This window comes from Oculina patagonica, chromosome 8 (assembly GCF_052425735.1).
Source record: "Oculina patagonica isolate OP01 chromosome 8, crgOcupat, whole genome shotgun sequence".
Classification (NCBI taxonomy): domain Eukaryota; kingdom Metazoa; phylum Cnidaria; class Anthozoa; order Scleractinia; family Oculinidae; genus Oculina; species Oculina patagonica.
This window is the reverse complement of record NC_135765.1, coordinates 3,964,324-3,979,912: the sequence shown is the minus strand read 5'-3', so window position 1 is coordinate 3,979,912 and position 15,589 is coordinate 3,964,324. Positions and strand designations below refer to the sequence as shown.

At 40.7% G+C, this 15,589-nt stretch overlaps 2 protein-coding genes across 5 annotated transcripts in view; one reads left to right on the top strand and one right to left on the bottom strand.

Annotated features, from left to right (window-relative positions):
- The window catches only part of LOC144663400 (E3 ubiquitin-protein ligase TRIM45-like), a 173,183-nt gene that overhangs the window by 118,760 nt on the left and 38,834 nt on the right, over positions 1 to 15,589 (bottom strand). The gene's annotated exons all lie outside the window — the stretch shown is intronic.
- LOC144663365 (uncharacterized) overlaps positions 1 to 15,589 on the top strand; it is a 28,798-nt gene that overhangs the window by 9,249 nt on the left and 3,960 nt on the right. For 2 of the 4 annotated variants that reach the window (XM_078524275.1, XM_078524278.1), the window contains exons 11-29: positions 250 to 607; positions 1,276 to 1,403; positions 1,811 to 1,871; positions 2,266 to 2,352; positions 3,990 to 4,021; positions 4,552 to 4,714; positions 5,589 to 5,722; positions 6,003 to 6,083; positions 6,701 to 6,996; positions 7,479 to 7,530; positions 7,872 to 7,991; positions 8,562 to 8,678; positions 8,764 to 9,121; positions 10,021 to 10,212; positions 10,841 to 11,080; positions 11,813 to 11,898; positions 12,293 to 12,400; positions 12,811 to 12,936; positions 13,766 to 14,824. In XM_078524275.1, coding sequence (XP_078380401.1) covers positions 250 to 607; positions 1,276 to 1,403; positions 1,811 to 1,871; positions 2,266 to 2,352; positions 3,990 to 4,021; positions 4,552 to 4,714; positions 5,589 to 5,722; positions 6,003 to 6,083; positions 6,701 to 6,996; positions 7,479 to 7,530; positions 7,872 to 7,991; positions 8,562 to 8,678; positions 8,764 to 9,121; positions 10,021 to 10,212; positions 10,841 to 11,080; positions 11,813 to 11,898; positions 12,293 to 12,400; positions 12,811 to 12,936; positions 13,766 to 14,824 — 3,798 coding nt within the window. Of the gene's footprint in view, positions 1 to 244; positions 608 to 1,275; positions 1,404 to 1,810; positions 1,872 to 2,265; positions 2,353 to 3,989; positions 4,022 to 4,551; positions 4,715 to 5,588; positions 5,723 to 6,002; positions 6,084 to 6,700; positions 6,997 to 7,478; positions 7,531 to 7,871; positions 7,992 to 8,561; positions 8,679 to 8,763; positions 9,122 to 10,020; positions 10,213 to 10,840; positions 11,081 to 11,812; positions 11,899 to 12,292; positions 12,401 to 12,810; positions 12,937 to 13,765; positions 14,825 to 15,589 lie in introns of all 4 variants that reach the window. The other 2 variants (XM_078524277.1, XM_078524276.1) reach the window with 2 other exon arrangements.

Below are 15,589 nucleotides of genomic sequence, written 5' to 3'. Positions count from 1 at the left end.
GTTTTGGGGGCTAGGGGCTTAGTTCCTGTTTGTTCTGGAGTAGCAAGCCATTGGTGTAAGACGTTGCAAGAGCTGCTACCCAACCCTTAAGTTTTAAGCTAAATTTCTATTGAGTCGCTTGGAGTGGAAGAGATGATCTCAACTAGTAAACCACAAAGCTTTCAACTGCTTGTATTGGAAAGGTATATTTGTCACATGAATGTATCAAACCACTCCACATGCTGACAGGTATGTTTGTTTTGACTGCAGCCTAAGGGTGGTCTAGACTTTGCAGCTGAATTGGCAGCAAAAATTGGAGTGGCACCTGTCAAGAAACCGGACAGCGATCAAGATGATGATGACGATAAGGTGGCTGAGGGTGAATGGAGTGATGAAGAACATCAAGTGCTGCAAACTGCTGAGGTCCAGGAAAAACAGCACAGTTTAAAAAAGAGTCGCAGTGATAGCAAATCAAAAGAAAAGAAATCTCATCATCACCATCATCATCATCACCACGACAAGAAAGACAGGTCGGAGTCACATGGGGAACACAAGCATAGAAAACGGCATAGCAGTAAGACTAGCCATAGCAGTGTGGACACGAGGCAGTCAGTTCCTGCTGAAGACGGTGAGAAAAGTGGCAGTTTTATTTGCTTTGAGCATTTCCTATGTGTAATTTTAATTTAATTATTTTTAAACTTTCTTTGCTGTTTATGGTTTGGAAAGAAAAAATATATTACATTAAACTGTGTATTATAACTTTTTTCTTCTGCATGGAAATATTATTTTCTTAAAACTTAATAATAAAACTGAAAATCTGAATTTCCAGAAGTCTCAAAAGACATCAGGGCTGTGCTCTAGCAGGGCCCGGGTGCCAGTTGAGAGGCGACTTACTTTTGTCTTTGGGTAACTTAGATAACTTTGCTATAATAAAAGCTTTTAAGAGCAGATTCCTTACTCAAGAGCCTAATGGGTACCCTGCATTTATCCCAAGAGCACAGCTTTGGACATTACCGGAGATAAGTTTTACAGCTGCATTTGGCGAAAAAGGGTCTTACATGTATTTTTTTAGGGACTTAGGCAAGTTTACATGTTGTGAAATGCTTACACTCTGGCATTACGTACCTGTTTCCCTGATGCTTGAACAGGTGGTTAGTTTTGGTGGAAATCTGGTTGTTGCTACCTACCAAGAGTCTTGCTTATAGTCCTAGATAAAATGGTGACCAGTAGTGAGTGCCTAATATTGCGTCAAGCAGGTTATTTGACTACTGTAGGTAATTTGTCTTCTCTTGTCAGATCTGTTTGGTCAGTCCAGTCCGCAGGAGGATGGACTGTTTGGAAGTGAAGGAACTCTATTTGCAAAGAAGGGAGGGTTGTTCAGTGGTGGAGGGAATCTGTTTGATGATGTTGAAGAAGGAGACAAGGTAATGATCACAGTTGATCAAGTTGTAGATTTTACACGCAGTATTACAGTATAAGAACTACAGTTGCTATGCTCATTTTGTTAATTTATTCCTCAAATGTGAAAAGACTATTTCAAATTCAAGATATTAGACTTAACAAGGAAGACCTTAGCTTTTAGGAAATGTTGTCTGAGGTGTCAATTTTACCACAAATAACCCCAAGAGAAGGAGACTTAACAGGCTTTTTATGGTATGATTTTAAAAGAAATCTGGCAGTAAATCAAACAGCTATTTTAGTTGGTTTGTTGGATGTCATAAATCTGTTATTAAGCCCCTCCCCCCCCTCGAAGAAGCCCCCTCAGGGGGGGGGCTAATAGGGGGATTTATGGTACATTAAGGACTAAGAGAACAAATCTTGTCATACACAGGATGACTTGTTTGCTGAGGAGAAACCTGCAGAAACCAACGAAAAGGAAGAGCCAACAGAAGGTGAGGAAACCTAGATCTTCAAAATATATGGTCAGCAACATTTTTACAGTAGTGAAAATGTAACAACCCTCCAATTTAAGTCAGGACCATTTTAGTCTCCATTGTGACTAAAATCTTGGAGCTGGCGACTACTTTAATTTATTTTTTTATAATCCAACATTATAATTTCTAAAACCTCTATATTCCTATAATAATATTGGAACCGAAGTCGCCAGCCAAGTGACTAAAACTGAGAAGAAGGATTGAAAGTGTGAGCTTAATTTAGCAACTAAAATTTTTCACTGGCGACCAAACTTGAGCAGTCGGTGGCCAAATGGCCACTAATGAAAAAAATAAACTTGGAGGGTTGTGTAATCTCATTTCTGTGATTATGTATTGCTTTCCTTTCAAGCAGATGAGGAATCAGTGCTGATTAAACCCAGGGCAAGAAGTACAGCCAGCGGCAAAAAAATCCCAGCTGGTGCTGTTTCCATATTTGGAGGTGAGGTGTTATTTACTTCTCATTATCTGTAAGAAGTTTGAGGTGCAGTTTTCTTGCAGAGGTGGAAATTGACACCCCAGACATTTCCTGAAAGCTTTGAAATGAGTCATGAAGCTTGTCTGGAACAAGTAGCTAAACAGTTTCTAACAACCTGTAGTACACTCGAACCTTCTGTTAGCAGACACCCTTGGGGCAAGAAAAAGTTTCTGCTTAGGAGAGGTGTCCGGTTATGGAAGGCAAAAAATATGCCGTGTGTGTATGTGGCTGGGACTGTGTCTAAGTGTCTGCTTATAGGAGGTGTCTGTTACTTTTTTTAGTGGCTGTTCAACTGTGTACATAATGATTCTAATAATTGTGACCCTCCACGGGATTTTGGTCACTTTGGTGTTGACACGCGCACGACACGTTCGCACGGTTATAACACGACACGCTTAGCGATATGCGCATAACTAATAAGCAAAACAAAAGCTAATGTGTTCCGTGTTGGTTGCTTTTGTTCTTACCTGATTGACACGGAAAAGCTTTGTTTTCTAGACACGGTACAATTAAGCTTCCGTGTTGCTTGACACAGTATGAAAAGGGTTTGTTGCTTGACACGGTACGAGTAAGCTTCCATGTTGCTTGACATGGTACGAAAAGGGTTTGTTGCATGACACGGTACGAAAGGGGTTTGTTCTTGACACTTATCTTTTCATTGTGTTTAGTTTCAACATAGCTGAATGTCTCATAACATTACTTTTTGAGGAAATCAAATTCAAAATGCCGATAGAAGTGATTATTTAAATTCCAGTCAGATCAGATTTGCCGTGAGTGCGATGTGCAATGAACCTGCGGATTTAAGTGAATCTTAAGAACTTGATAAATAATACATCTTCAATTGTAGTAAGGAGAAATATGGTAGATCTATTTTAAACGCCCTATTCGCCCAAGACTTGAGGACACTTTTTTTCCTGAGGCTGGTGTTGTAGTTCTTTCGAACAACACTACTGAAATGCGAGTTCGGGCGCGTGTTATAATTGGTCCATGACAGCAAGTTTCATTGACCTACTTATAGGGTTCGATCGATGTGCCACCTGTCACTTGAGCGTAGTAACACAACTAAACACAAGGACGATCGACACCATTTTTTGTGTGCTCTCCCAGTCCGAATTGATCGAGATCCCCCGTCAGATATTAGATTTCACAAGATGTCCATTGTCAGTAAATCCTCTGACGAGTCGAGAAAGCGTTCTATGGTAGTCCCTGACTTATACTTCTCTCTTCGCACATTTAATGTGTTATATCTCATCCTTCGCACGGTAAGTGTGCGTTGACACAGTATTCGTGTGTTTTTCGCACGGTAAGCGTGCTTTATTTGCACGATAGCTTTTGTTTTCGAGTACTGATACGGACGATTGTCTAGTCCTTTGTTTTTATCGTGTTCTAAAAAACAAAAAAAAAATTAATGAGGGATTAACTTGACACGGTTGTTCCGTGTTAAATCGTGTCTCTTTTGTCTCACCATGCGAATGTGTCATGCGCGTGTCAACACCAAAGTGACCAAAATCCCGTGGAGCAATTAGCCACAAATGCCTACAAGTAATAATGGATAACAAATAACAATTTATAACAACAATAACGGATATATTATCTTTCAGATTCTGGCTTGTTTGGCTCACCAACTCAAGAGGTAAGAAGTTACGCTAATTTTCTCTGCAAATACAAATTAACCTTAGTAGCAGATTTATTACATGTCGCGCATAGGAGGCAATATACCATAAATTGCCTAGGGTAACAGTACATTTGTTGCAACTTGATAGGTCACAAACATTGAAGATATTGAAAAATTAACAAGCAAGAAAACATTTATCTGTTTTTGAAAATTCAAATGTTCAGTTACCATACCATTGTTAGCAAGAAATAAATTAAATTTTAAATAAACGCTGCCGTAAAATAAACGTGCACTCGAATAACAAAAAATTCAATAAACACTGCGGCGTTTAATCAAATAAATACAGTATCATGAACTTGATAACCATTGTTCTTTCATGTGTTCTACTTCATTTGATTTGTGTGCGATGTATGAATTGGCAGCCAAAACTAGTACTTTAAAAAAGCTAAAATATTAGTAATTTACCATCTTTATTTACAACTAGTACTATGTTTTTACAAGTATTTTAACTCATGACTTTCTGGTCAAATTTATTATTTCTCACAAAGGACTTCACAAGCAGTATAACTAAACGCCGAGACAGCCAGGAGTCTGTGACAAAAGCTAAACCCAAGACAGGAGGGGGTGGGGGTGGATTGTTTGATGGTGAAGATGAAGATGATCTGTTCAGTGGTACAAAGACTAAACCATCCCCTGCTCCAGTAGTACAAGGTATGTCATTGACGCCCAAAAGATAATAAAAAAAGTTCTCTTTGGAATTTGGTTAGTTCATCGGCATGTAGTGCAATGCATGACCTAGGCTTAGCTACAGTTACAACAAAAACAATAATAACAATCTTTATTTATAGATAGTTTTCTTTGTGTATTGTGGGCCTTATTGTATACTTCTAATGAAGGCCCTTCACTCAGCCCTCCCTGGCCACTACCAACCCACCTGAAATATGTCCCCAAATTTCAAGTTTCTAATATAAAAGCCCTCCAATAACAAGCTTGCTTCCTCTCGCTCCCCACCAATCTATGCCAAATATAAGCCTATGGCCTTGTATTTTAGATTTAGTTCTTGAAGTGATAACAAATATATTAGCCCCCAACTGTTTTGCAGTCACACTGATTTTGTACCTATACCGTAATGATTCGATTTAGCGCCCTCCTTCCAATAAGCGCCCCCTTCCGAATAAGCGCCCCCCTTCGAATGTGTTTTTGTAAATAAGCGCCCCTATTCCAATAAGCGCCCCCATTCTAATTAGCGTCCCCATTCTTATAAGCACCCCAATTCTAATAAGTGCCCCTATTGTGGATAACTGGCACTACTGAAGTCATTGACGTCAACTAGATAAGCTCCTGACCGTTCACCGTACAGTTCATGTATATATTTACTACTAAAATGAACAATTATTTTAAAAGTAACTGAACTTTTAACAATTTCTAACTGTAACAGTTTCTGTATTGTTAGATACATTTGGCTGTTTCTCAAAAAATTAAATAAGCGCCCTGTCCCGAATAAGCGCCCTCCCTCGCGGTGCCAAAAGTAAATAAGCGCCCCGGGCGCTAAATCGAATCATTACGGTATTCTAAATTTAAACAGAGACAACAAAAGCCAAACCATCAGCAAATAAGGTTGACCTGTTTGGTGGTGAGGATGAAGATGAAGAGGAAGGTGATTTGTTCAGTGGAAAGCCAGCAGCAAAGGAACCTGTTCAGGCTCCACCCAAGAAAAAGGTTTGTCCAACAGAAAAATTCTCTTAACTACAGACTTGATATCTTATTTTATGCAGTTAAGGAGAGTTCGGTGTCTGTAATGGCCATTTTGCGTAATGTAGGAGTAAAGTATTGTACTCAGGAACACATCAGTAGGTCTTTAGTCAGGCTTGAAATAGAACCTTGATCTGGTTTACAACCAATGTACTAACCATTAGATCACTGCACAGTACCTTATGCAATTGGAAGAAATGTTTAAATCACAATCCGGTGACTTAATGTTGCTTTCTGTTTACTTTAGCTGCCTGCCGGTGCTGTGTCGATGTTTGGTAGTTCACCACCACCTCTGCTGATAGGCAAGAAAACTGAGGATGAAGAAGAGGTGATAACTTATGTTGATTGTTTGTTTTTCATTATGTTTATGAATAGATTATTTTTACAGATGAGATTAATTCTTCAAAGAGAGGAGGCATTATCCTGTACTGTTGACATAGCTTTATGGAGACCTGTTCCCACCATTTGCATTGATACCCGACTTCAGGAACACCGCAGGAACGTTTCCAAGACTTCTGTCAATCAAAGTTTGAAATGACGTTTCGTACGAGTGATCATGAAGTTTAACTGACGATAAATGAATTTTAATGCAAACAGAAGACAATAGAAACTTGGTCAAATTTAACTTATTACACAGCAAAGAAACATTCGGTCAAAATGTTGTTGGAAACCCCTTCAAACTTTGATTGATGGAAATGTTGGAAATGTCTCCAGGAGAGTTTTGATTTCTGAAGTCGTGTATCAGTGCAAACGGTGGTAAGCGTCTTTGACCGTTGAGAATATCTGTTCACCCATGTCATCAGAGTGGAATTGTTTAGTGAATTCTGAGATGTCCCTCCAGGGGGTGGGGTGGGGAGATGACCATGCAATAAGAGAGTTTTGTGTACCTAGGTTAGCATGACTAAGATACCAACTTAAAGTTCTTGATCTCTCTTTGATCCACAGAAAGATGATACTGGCCTGTTCAAGGAGACTAAGGCTGCCCCACCACCCAAGAAAGCTGAAGTAAAGCCTCCCCCTGCCTCACAGCCAAGCAAACTGAAATCAGGGGGAGGACTGTTCAGTGATGAAGATGAGGAAGATGGGGGAGGGTTGTTTGGTGCTCCTGCTGCAAAGCCACAGCCAAAAGATGAGGTGAAGTCAAGACCGAAAACAAAGACGACAATCAGCCTGTTTGATGATGATGAGCAAGATGAAGAAGATGATTTCTTTGCTGCTCCTGCAGCTTCAAAAACAAACAGGTACTGGGTTTGTTGAAAGAGTAAATCACATGGTGTGAATTTTGTTCAAGTTCGGCATGAGAACATTTTCTAATCCATCTCATCCTTGTTCCTTTGTGGTTTTATTTTGACCTCTTTGGTGCTTTACCCTTGTCCATGAGAGGGAAGCATAGAGGCCAAAGGGGTGATGAATTGGTCCAGATTGAGTCCAGATTGAGTGGTCTAGGTTTGAGCCCTGGCTGGGCCACTGCGTTGTGTTCTTGGGCAAGGTTTTTTACTTTCATAGTGCCTCTCTCCACCAAGGTGTATAAATGGGTACCAGCAAATTTAATGCACGGGGTAACCCTGTGGATGGACTAGCATCCCATCCACAGGGGAGTAGAAATACTCCTAGTTGTTCAGTGCTATAAAAACCAAGATAAGCTCCAGCCTGATAGCCCATTAGGCTTGACCACAGACTTAACCTTCACCCATGATTCATTCAGTGTCTGTTCACCTTACAGTGCTCCAGCCAAGAAAGAACCAACCAAAGAAAAACCTAAAGAAGAAATTAAGGTATGGAAACTGTTCACTTTTAATTACTTTTCACTTTACCCTCTCATTCATGTTGATCATGACAAGAGTCCCAAAGCAGGTTAACCTTTGAACTACCCATCATTGAAATCACTGACAATGCACAGAATGTGATAGCTGAAATGTTTCTCTATACGTATGTAAAAGTGCAGCATATCCCACAAAAATTAGGTTGATATGTTGGTGACATTGGAAAATCATTTTCCATTTGTGTCTTTTCTAGTTTCGCTGCTAAGACCTTAGTGATAGTCACAAGAGCCAACTTTTTAAAGACATGTATTTCCAGACGTCAATAAAGTCAACTTTTTTATCTCTTAATGTAGGAAGCCAAAGCAGCCAGCAAAAAGTCTTCAGGCCTTTTTGATGATGACGATGACATGTTTAACTCTCCTTCACCTAAACCCGCTCCATCTCCTAACGCCACACCCAAAGAGAACAGAAAAGTATGATGTGAAGAAAAAAAATGTTTTAAGGATCTAATTTAGAACAGTTAACTGTTAACTGGTCTAAACTTTGGGTGAGGTAGTAGCTCTTGCATGGTCTCACAAGAGTGGTTCATGACGCTTTGAGAGAACAATAGAACAAACCACATGAACTTTCCCCCAAAACAACAGTAACTGTTACATTGGAGGACCAGAGCTGCTACACTATTGAACTTTTTTGCTGACGTTGGCAACTTTCTGATATCTTTTTGTTGGTTTACCAATTACCAAACCTTTCAGCCAATCAAAGACCTTTTGAGCGCATGACTGTGCATCTTGTTGACGTTTGAGCGGTTTTTGATTGGGTTGTAAACAGTAAAATCCACATTATTTTCTCACCAAAAGAGGATTATCTACGACGTATAGAATGCTTTTTAGGGTACTTTTTGGTAGGATTTTTGTGTCTAAGATTTGTGGAGGGGGCGGGAGATTTCAGGGAGGTTTAGTATCTGAATTTTATAAGTATGATATTTCATTTGAAGGCATGCTGTTCTGCTTTGGGGTATTTTATTGTGTTGATTTCTTCTGCAGGCAGAAACAAAAGCAAGGAGTTCGTCAAAGATGAAATCCCTATTTGATGCTGATGATGATGACGAAAGCATGTTCGGAGGCGCAGCGGAGGATATTTTTGCTGCCTCACCACCTCAGGTAAAAAATTCAAATTTTGTATGCTTTGTAAGCAGTCAATAAAAGTGAGAAAACTATATAAAAGATGTGATCGTATTGTTTTCAGTCTCCACAGAAGTCATTTGAGCCCGTGTCACCTTTGTCAGCGGCCGTATCACAGGCTGCCCTGTCACGTGATTCTAAAGATGGTGGCCAGGTCAGCAAACCGAAACCTAAACAAACATCAGCAGCGCCTAAACCAAGTCTCTTCAGTGACGAGGAAGAGGACTTGTTTGGCAGTAAATCTGTGGAAGAGCCAAAGGTCGAGGAGAAGAAGGAGGAGATAGCAGAGAGTCCTAAGCCGAGGAAACCAGTTGGAGGAGTGTCCATGTTTGGTGGGGTTGACTTGTTTGCAGGAAAGAAGCCGTCGTTTACTGAAGAGAAGAGTGATGTAGAGAAGACAGAACCTGTAAAGAAAGAAGAAGGTAGGCTTTAGCTAAGAAAACACTAAGCCGGCCCTTTAACAAGCCCAGCAGGCTTTTCTGGTCTTGACAGCTCTAAAAGTTTACCTAAGTCTTTGTTTTCATGTTAAATTTCGGCCGGATTAAAGTTCTCTTTCAACCGGTAAAATAAGCCGGCAGCCTGCCGTTAGCGATATAGGATGAAATGAATAAGAGCAGTTTGTGTCTCTGACTGTCGTATTTCCACCAAGCTTAATATACGCATCGTTTCTATCCACGCATTCACAGTCATTGACAAAAATAATCCTAGCAGTAAGAGCAAAGTTTGTCACATATGAACCTAGTTATACGGCCTAGCTCTCACAAGTCTCATGTAGCTCATTGGTACAGCATCCGACCGGTATGCATCGGGTCATAGGTTCAAAATACCGGGGGGAGGGGGCACCCTGTATATTTTTGGGTGGGGGTGTGCCGCTGGGACTCTGAAACCCTTACCCTATACCAGACCATTTTCAGCTGGTTTTGCAACCCCCCCGGGCAAATTATGTTGCGAGAACTCGCGTCTTTTTTTCCTAAGGGGCTTGTGTCACTGAGTTACTAACTTCTTTCTCGTCCTTCTGGGAGAAGTTGTAGAAATTTGAGCTGTTTCTCTTTTGAAGAAAGTTTGTGTCCGTTTGTCATCGGCATTTTTAAGCCATGATGTCAGCATGTAAACTTTCCCTACTCGTCTCCATTGAAATCTTACAGCATTAGTTGGGAGAATTTGTTCATTTTCTGCTACCTACTGACATCTTGTGGGGAAAATGGATACTGTTCAGTTTAGGACCCAAAGAGTCACGTAGTTTACCAACAGCTCTCTTTATCAATGCTCGAGAGGATTACATTTCATTTTCACTTCGCTGAATATTTTTTTATTTAAACAGACAAACCAACTGAAGCCAAGAAAGGAGCAGATCTGTTTGATAATGAAAAGGAAGAAGAAGAGGAATTATTCTCTCCCAAACCAAAGACAATAAAACCTGTCGCCCCGCCTGCCAAGGCTAAACCAAGCACAGCGTTGTTTGGTGACTCGACAGAAGATGATCTGTTCTCAGCACCGAGCAAACCACCTGTAGGTAAGAGTAAAACCACATTTCGGCGCGATGTTCTTAAGACTTACAAAGTTGGCTTTATTTTTGTCTTGACTAGACTCTACAATTGGTTAATAAAAACGCGCGTATCATTTTCTAACCAATCAGAGTGTAGTTGTTGTGTCTCAGCCAATCGGGTGCCAAACGTAAATGGGTAACGCAAGTTTTCCCGCGCTGGTCACTGGTTGAAATTTTGCTTAAAGTGCTGATTTGTTAATTACCGTCACGATGATTGCTGCAAGGACTACAAACAATCCACGCTCGAAAGAGACCAAAGATTTCTCGTTAGAGAGATTTGTTTCAATGGGTCCAGTCACAGTAGACAACTGTAGCGTAATAAACCAGTCAAAACTGGCCGGTTGCAAGCGCAGGAAAACACTTAACCACTACCGAGCGCGGGAAAAATTCGCGAAGCTTGAAAAATCTTCGCTTTGATTGGTTAGAAATGAACGAGTTTGAAAACCACGCGAAAACAAACACTTAAAGAGTTATGAAGGTTGAGATCGACCCCTAAAATATCGTAGAAGTAGAACGTTCTCGTCCTGATTCTTATATACGATAGTATACTCACTGTTAGGTAAGCAGACATTTTAAATTAACATTTTGTTCCCAGCTAAACCAGTCAAACCCGCAGTCACCTCTAAACCAGACGTGAAGGTTGAACCTGAAGAACCTGTTAAGCCTGTCGAACCTGCTAAGCCTGTCGAACCTGCTAAGCCTGTCGAACCAGTTAAACCAAAGAAGCCTGCTGGAGCCGTGTCCATGTTTGGAGGTGTGGACCTCTTTGGCGCCAGCAAGTCACCGCCATCTTCAGCGGCAGCTGCTAAAGCTCGCATTCCTGCCAAACCAAAAGGTGAGGGTCTGACAATTCAGTTACACAAGCCTGTGAAATATGTTATACAACACGTTTACTATAAATTCTGAAATGGAAGTCCGGCAATGTACGCAATTTAGGAGTTGTACAGTTTTCCACCTGTTAGTTACAGGTCATATCTGATAAAGCAGTAGTGTCACGGGGATTTCGCAGATTTTTGGTCTAAACTGTTCTAAACATGAATTAGTGGTAGGCAACTTAACCCATAAAAACGTTGTCTTTGATCATCTAAAGGACGATATAACCTTAATTTGCGGATAGAAACAAGCTACGGCTATGAACTGAATATCGATTTTTTTGAAGACGCGCGCAAACAACTTGAGAACGGTAGCCTTACTTTTTCAAATTGCAATCTGTTTCTATCCGAGTCATCCGCAGCCAAAGATGCTCGTTAACAGTTTCAGTGCTCTAATATGGCAATTTTTAATAAAAAAAATGGTCTGTTATTTTTAGGTTTCCTGCGACACAAATTGAAATTTTGGCGGTTCAAAAATCTGGTAAATCCGTGAGATAGTCCCTTTAATGCAGTTCACCTCACTCGTAAAAGCGTGCTTAGTAGAAATAAAAGTTTGTAACTACAACACTTCAAACGTCAAACCTCGCACGAGCTGCAAGATAGGAAAGATAGGAATCGAGAATGACAAAACTGACTTATGATTGAGCTATGAGTGTTTAAGGGGCTTTTTTTCTTTTATTCTCAATTCACTGTAGATCCTTTAGGAGGAGTTGATGATGACGAAGACGACTTATTTGCTTCAAAACCTAAAGTCAAAGCCGTAGAAGAATCTAAACCAGAGGTAAACTTCGAATTAAAGTAGCTTGTCCTAAAGAACCTAACAGCTAACAGTTCTCAGTACCTATTCTTGCGCCTGAATGGAGAGAGGCAATGTGAGAGTAAAGTGTCTTGCCCAAGAACACAACACAGTGACCCCGACCAGAGCTCAAGCCCGACGGCCCGATCCAGAGTACAGCACACTAACCATTAGGCCACCGCGCCTCACAATTCTCGGACTTGATACAAATATTCAAGAAACGAACGCAATCAATATCATTTGAGCGTTTAGTTTTGAATGGTTAATCCACCCTGCGTTATACGTATCATACAGTGATTTGTAGCGATTATTATTTTTTAATTGTATGAAACCGCTATGTAATGTCGTTTATGTTTTGCGTACTTGCCGTTTATTTTAGCTGTCAGTTCCACTTCCCGTACCCAAGCCAGCGTCTTCCCCAGTTCCCCCAAGCGTCAGTCCTAGAACGTCACCGGTGAAGCCTGGGTCAGGAATTGAGAAGTTACAGGTATGTAGATATGTCTGTCTGTGTTCTACAGCCGAAGGTTTGTGTACTGCGCTTTCACAAAAATCATCTTGCAGGAAACAAGAACTGCAGAACCAGTAAAACAAGTGTGGGATAGTTGATTCGTGAACCTTTCTGGACGAATGCTATTGAGTTGACTAGTACTTTCATGTGGTACTGTTTATAATGCTGTATGAGGCGTTGCTTGCTTATACGTCTGAGGATGAAACCCTAGTGTGTGACCATTCAAATGAAAGCTATTGAGCAGTACTTTCATGTGGTACTGGTCGAATTTCCTTTTTTACATAACCATAATTTTAAACTTGCGAACGTGAGACGGACTAAATTCACTAGGCACTACTAATGAAACGTTTTGCCTTGTACCGAACCTAAGTGTTATTTGTTGTTGTCAGAAATCACTTGCGTTCAATCCCGCCATGTTGAGACCAGGAGCGACCCCACCCAAGAAGGAGGCCGCGCCCACTGTGGCCTCGTTCGATGAGCCTGCTAAGGTCACCACCCTAGAGAGTGCCAACAAGGTACAGTGGAAATATTTCTTCAGGTTTTCTTGAAGTTAAAAGTATTAAGACGAAATCCACCAGGAAGCGAGTAATATTAATTTTAGTTGGATAAAAATCGAGAACCAGTATAATTTAAATCCTAGTGAGTTATTTTTCACCCTTTTTAAAAGCTAGAGAATTTATCCGTGATAACACCAACAACAATTTTTTTTATCAGAGCCTGAGAAAATTAATTTCAAAGTTCACAAGCTTTAGGTAAAATCTCACTTGTAGCTATTTTGTAAAAACTCTTTCAAGGCGATTTAGTGGAATTCAGTGGAACTTCGAAATTTGTTTTCGATGTTTGGTGTTGTTAGATAGTGATTTCTTTTGATAGGATATTTGAAACAGTAAAACAAAAGTTTGGAATAAAGCGGTTTCACTTGAGTGTCGAAAGTAATTTGCGTTTGCTTTGGTTTTGCATTACTACGCTTAGTGATTGGTTTATTAATCTCGCGCCACTTTCTCAGCCAATCAGAACTAAAACCAAAACCAATCGTGTCTCGCTCGCGCACGTTTTCCCGCGCTTCGTGCCGGCTACGTGTATTTGCTTCGAGTTTTGATTGGTTCACTGAAATGTCTGTATTCACTGGATTGTCTGTGTCCTTTGTGATTGGCCAGAGTAATTACAGCTAATTACTTTGCTTTTGGTTTTACGACACTCAATTGAAAACTGCTCTAAGATGTAAATAATTTTGTTACATAATTTTGTACAATCAATAATCAAAGTCCTGGCGGATTCTGTCGTAACTTCTTAAATTGTTGTTGTTTCCGCTGTGATCAACTCATCTTTTTTTGGCTTTCCCAGGATCGCGCTAGAGTCCAAGTGAAACGGCGCCCTCCAACACGTCAAGCACGCCGGGCAGCGGCTGCAACGAGCAGTGCTAGTGACGTCACTCTCTTTGGATCGACGACAACTGATGACGCAAGCGCTCGGGTGTCCTGGGGAGGATTTCCCACTCAGGAGGGACTGGAAAGGAGTGAGGTGGATTCTGGCCAACGGCCCCCGAGAACTGAAACTAGAGACTCTGATATGAGTGATGAGTTCTTCGGTTTCGCGAGTTCTAGTTCTTCAAAGGTTACTAAAGAAGAGGACGTGGATGATCCCTTGAAAGGAGGCCTTTTTTCAGCTTCTGCTTCAAAGCCGAAAGTTTCCAAAGCTAATGAGCTTTTTAGCGATGATTCGGATTTATTTGGAGATTCGAGCGAGAAAACGAACAAAAAGGAGCCTTCAATTATTAAGCCTTCAACTGCTGATAACGACGATCTATTTTCTGTTAGTAAAGCAAAGGATGAAACTAAAACTAAGACAACAGAACCGTTAGTCGGAAAAGACACGGCTGCGAGCTTATTCACTGCTGAATCCCCTGCAGATGACATATTTTCTACAGTTAGCGATAAAAAGGTCGAGAAAAAACTTGAGACAAGTTTGGAGAAAACGCCCAGCAAAGCTGCGGAATCCAAGATTACCTCGCCGCTAGATAATAACGATCTTTTCTCGTCGGCACAAAAAGACGATAAAAATGTAGCAAAGGCAACAATTGCAAAAGCCGATAAAACCGAAGTCGCAAAAGCTGAAAAAACCGAGACCAAACTTCCAGCCAAGGAAAAAGCGCATGTCTTAGACGAAGACTTATTTGCTTCAAGTACAGCGAAGAAAGAAAGTAAACCCGAAAAGAAGGAGAGCGAAAAAGCGACTACAGATAAGCCGAAGTTTTCCTCGCCTCTTGGAGATGATGATGATTTGTTTACAGTGAGCACACCGGCCAAGAAAGAGATAAAATCGGTCGCTGATAGTGCTGCTAAGAAAACAGCCAGTCCACAGACCAGCAAGAAGACCACGACTAAACCCAGCTCAATTCTAGACGTGAGTATTTTTATCTTTACTTCTAATGATCATCCGACTTCTTCGCAGTCGTCACTCGGTTTGTCACGCATCGTGGCGAAAAGCGTTGCGTGACATGCCAAGTAACGGATGTGAAGCAGACTGATGAACGTCCAACGATAAATGCGATTCAGCCCTGATGGCAATTTACAAATTGTCCGCTATACTGGTTTCTATACAGCTTTTACAGTAACAGTTGGCAGAATTGGTTTAAATATCAAAACATTTCCCATCGATTACTCCTCCACAACAATGATCAACACAAAATCGCATGCATCAACTTCTCCCAACTACTTTTACAGAAAAGAGTCAGAAAATGTATGGGAAAAGTTAGGAGAATTTGTATATTGGCCTGGGGAGTTTCTTGAACAGGAACTTAAACACTTCGTTGTGTCGACTCACACCCCACCTGTTCACAGGCTACACGCTGTAGAACAAGCAAACGAAATGAGGAGAAAATGTGTTTAAAATTAATGAAAACGAAGTATTATTTGGCGTAACGAAAATTATTGGTTAGCTATTTTGTTTTTGTGTGGGTATCGTTTATTTAAAAAGCAAAGCCAATAGACCAATTTCGATCTATTAAAATTCACCCTAAAACAATAGACATCATTACAAACTATGATGAGGCTATGGGGAATAAACCCCACAAACTCTATAGTTTATTCCCCGGAGCCTCGTACTGAGGTCTATTGTTTTAGGCTGAATTTTGATATATCGAAATTGGGCTATTTTGAGCCATTATTT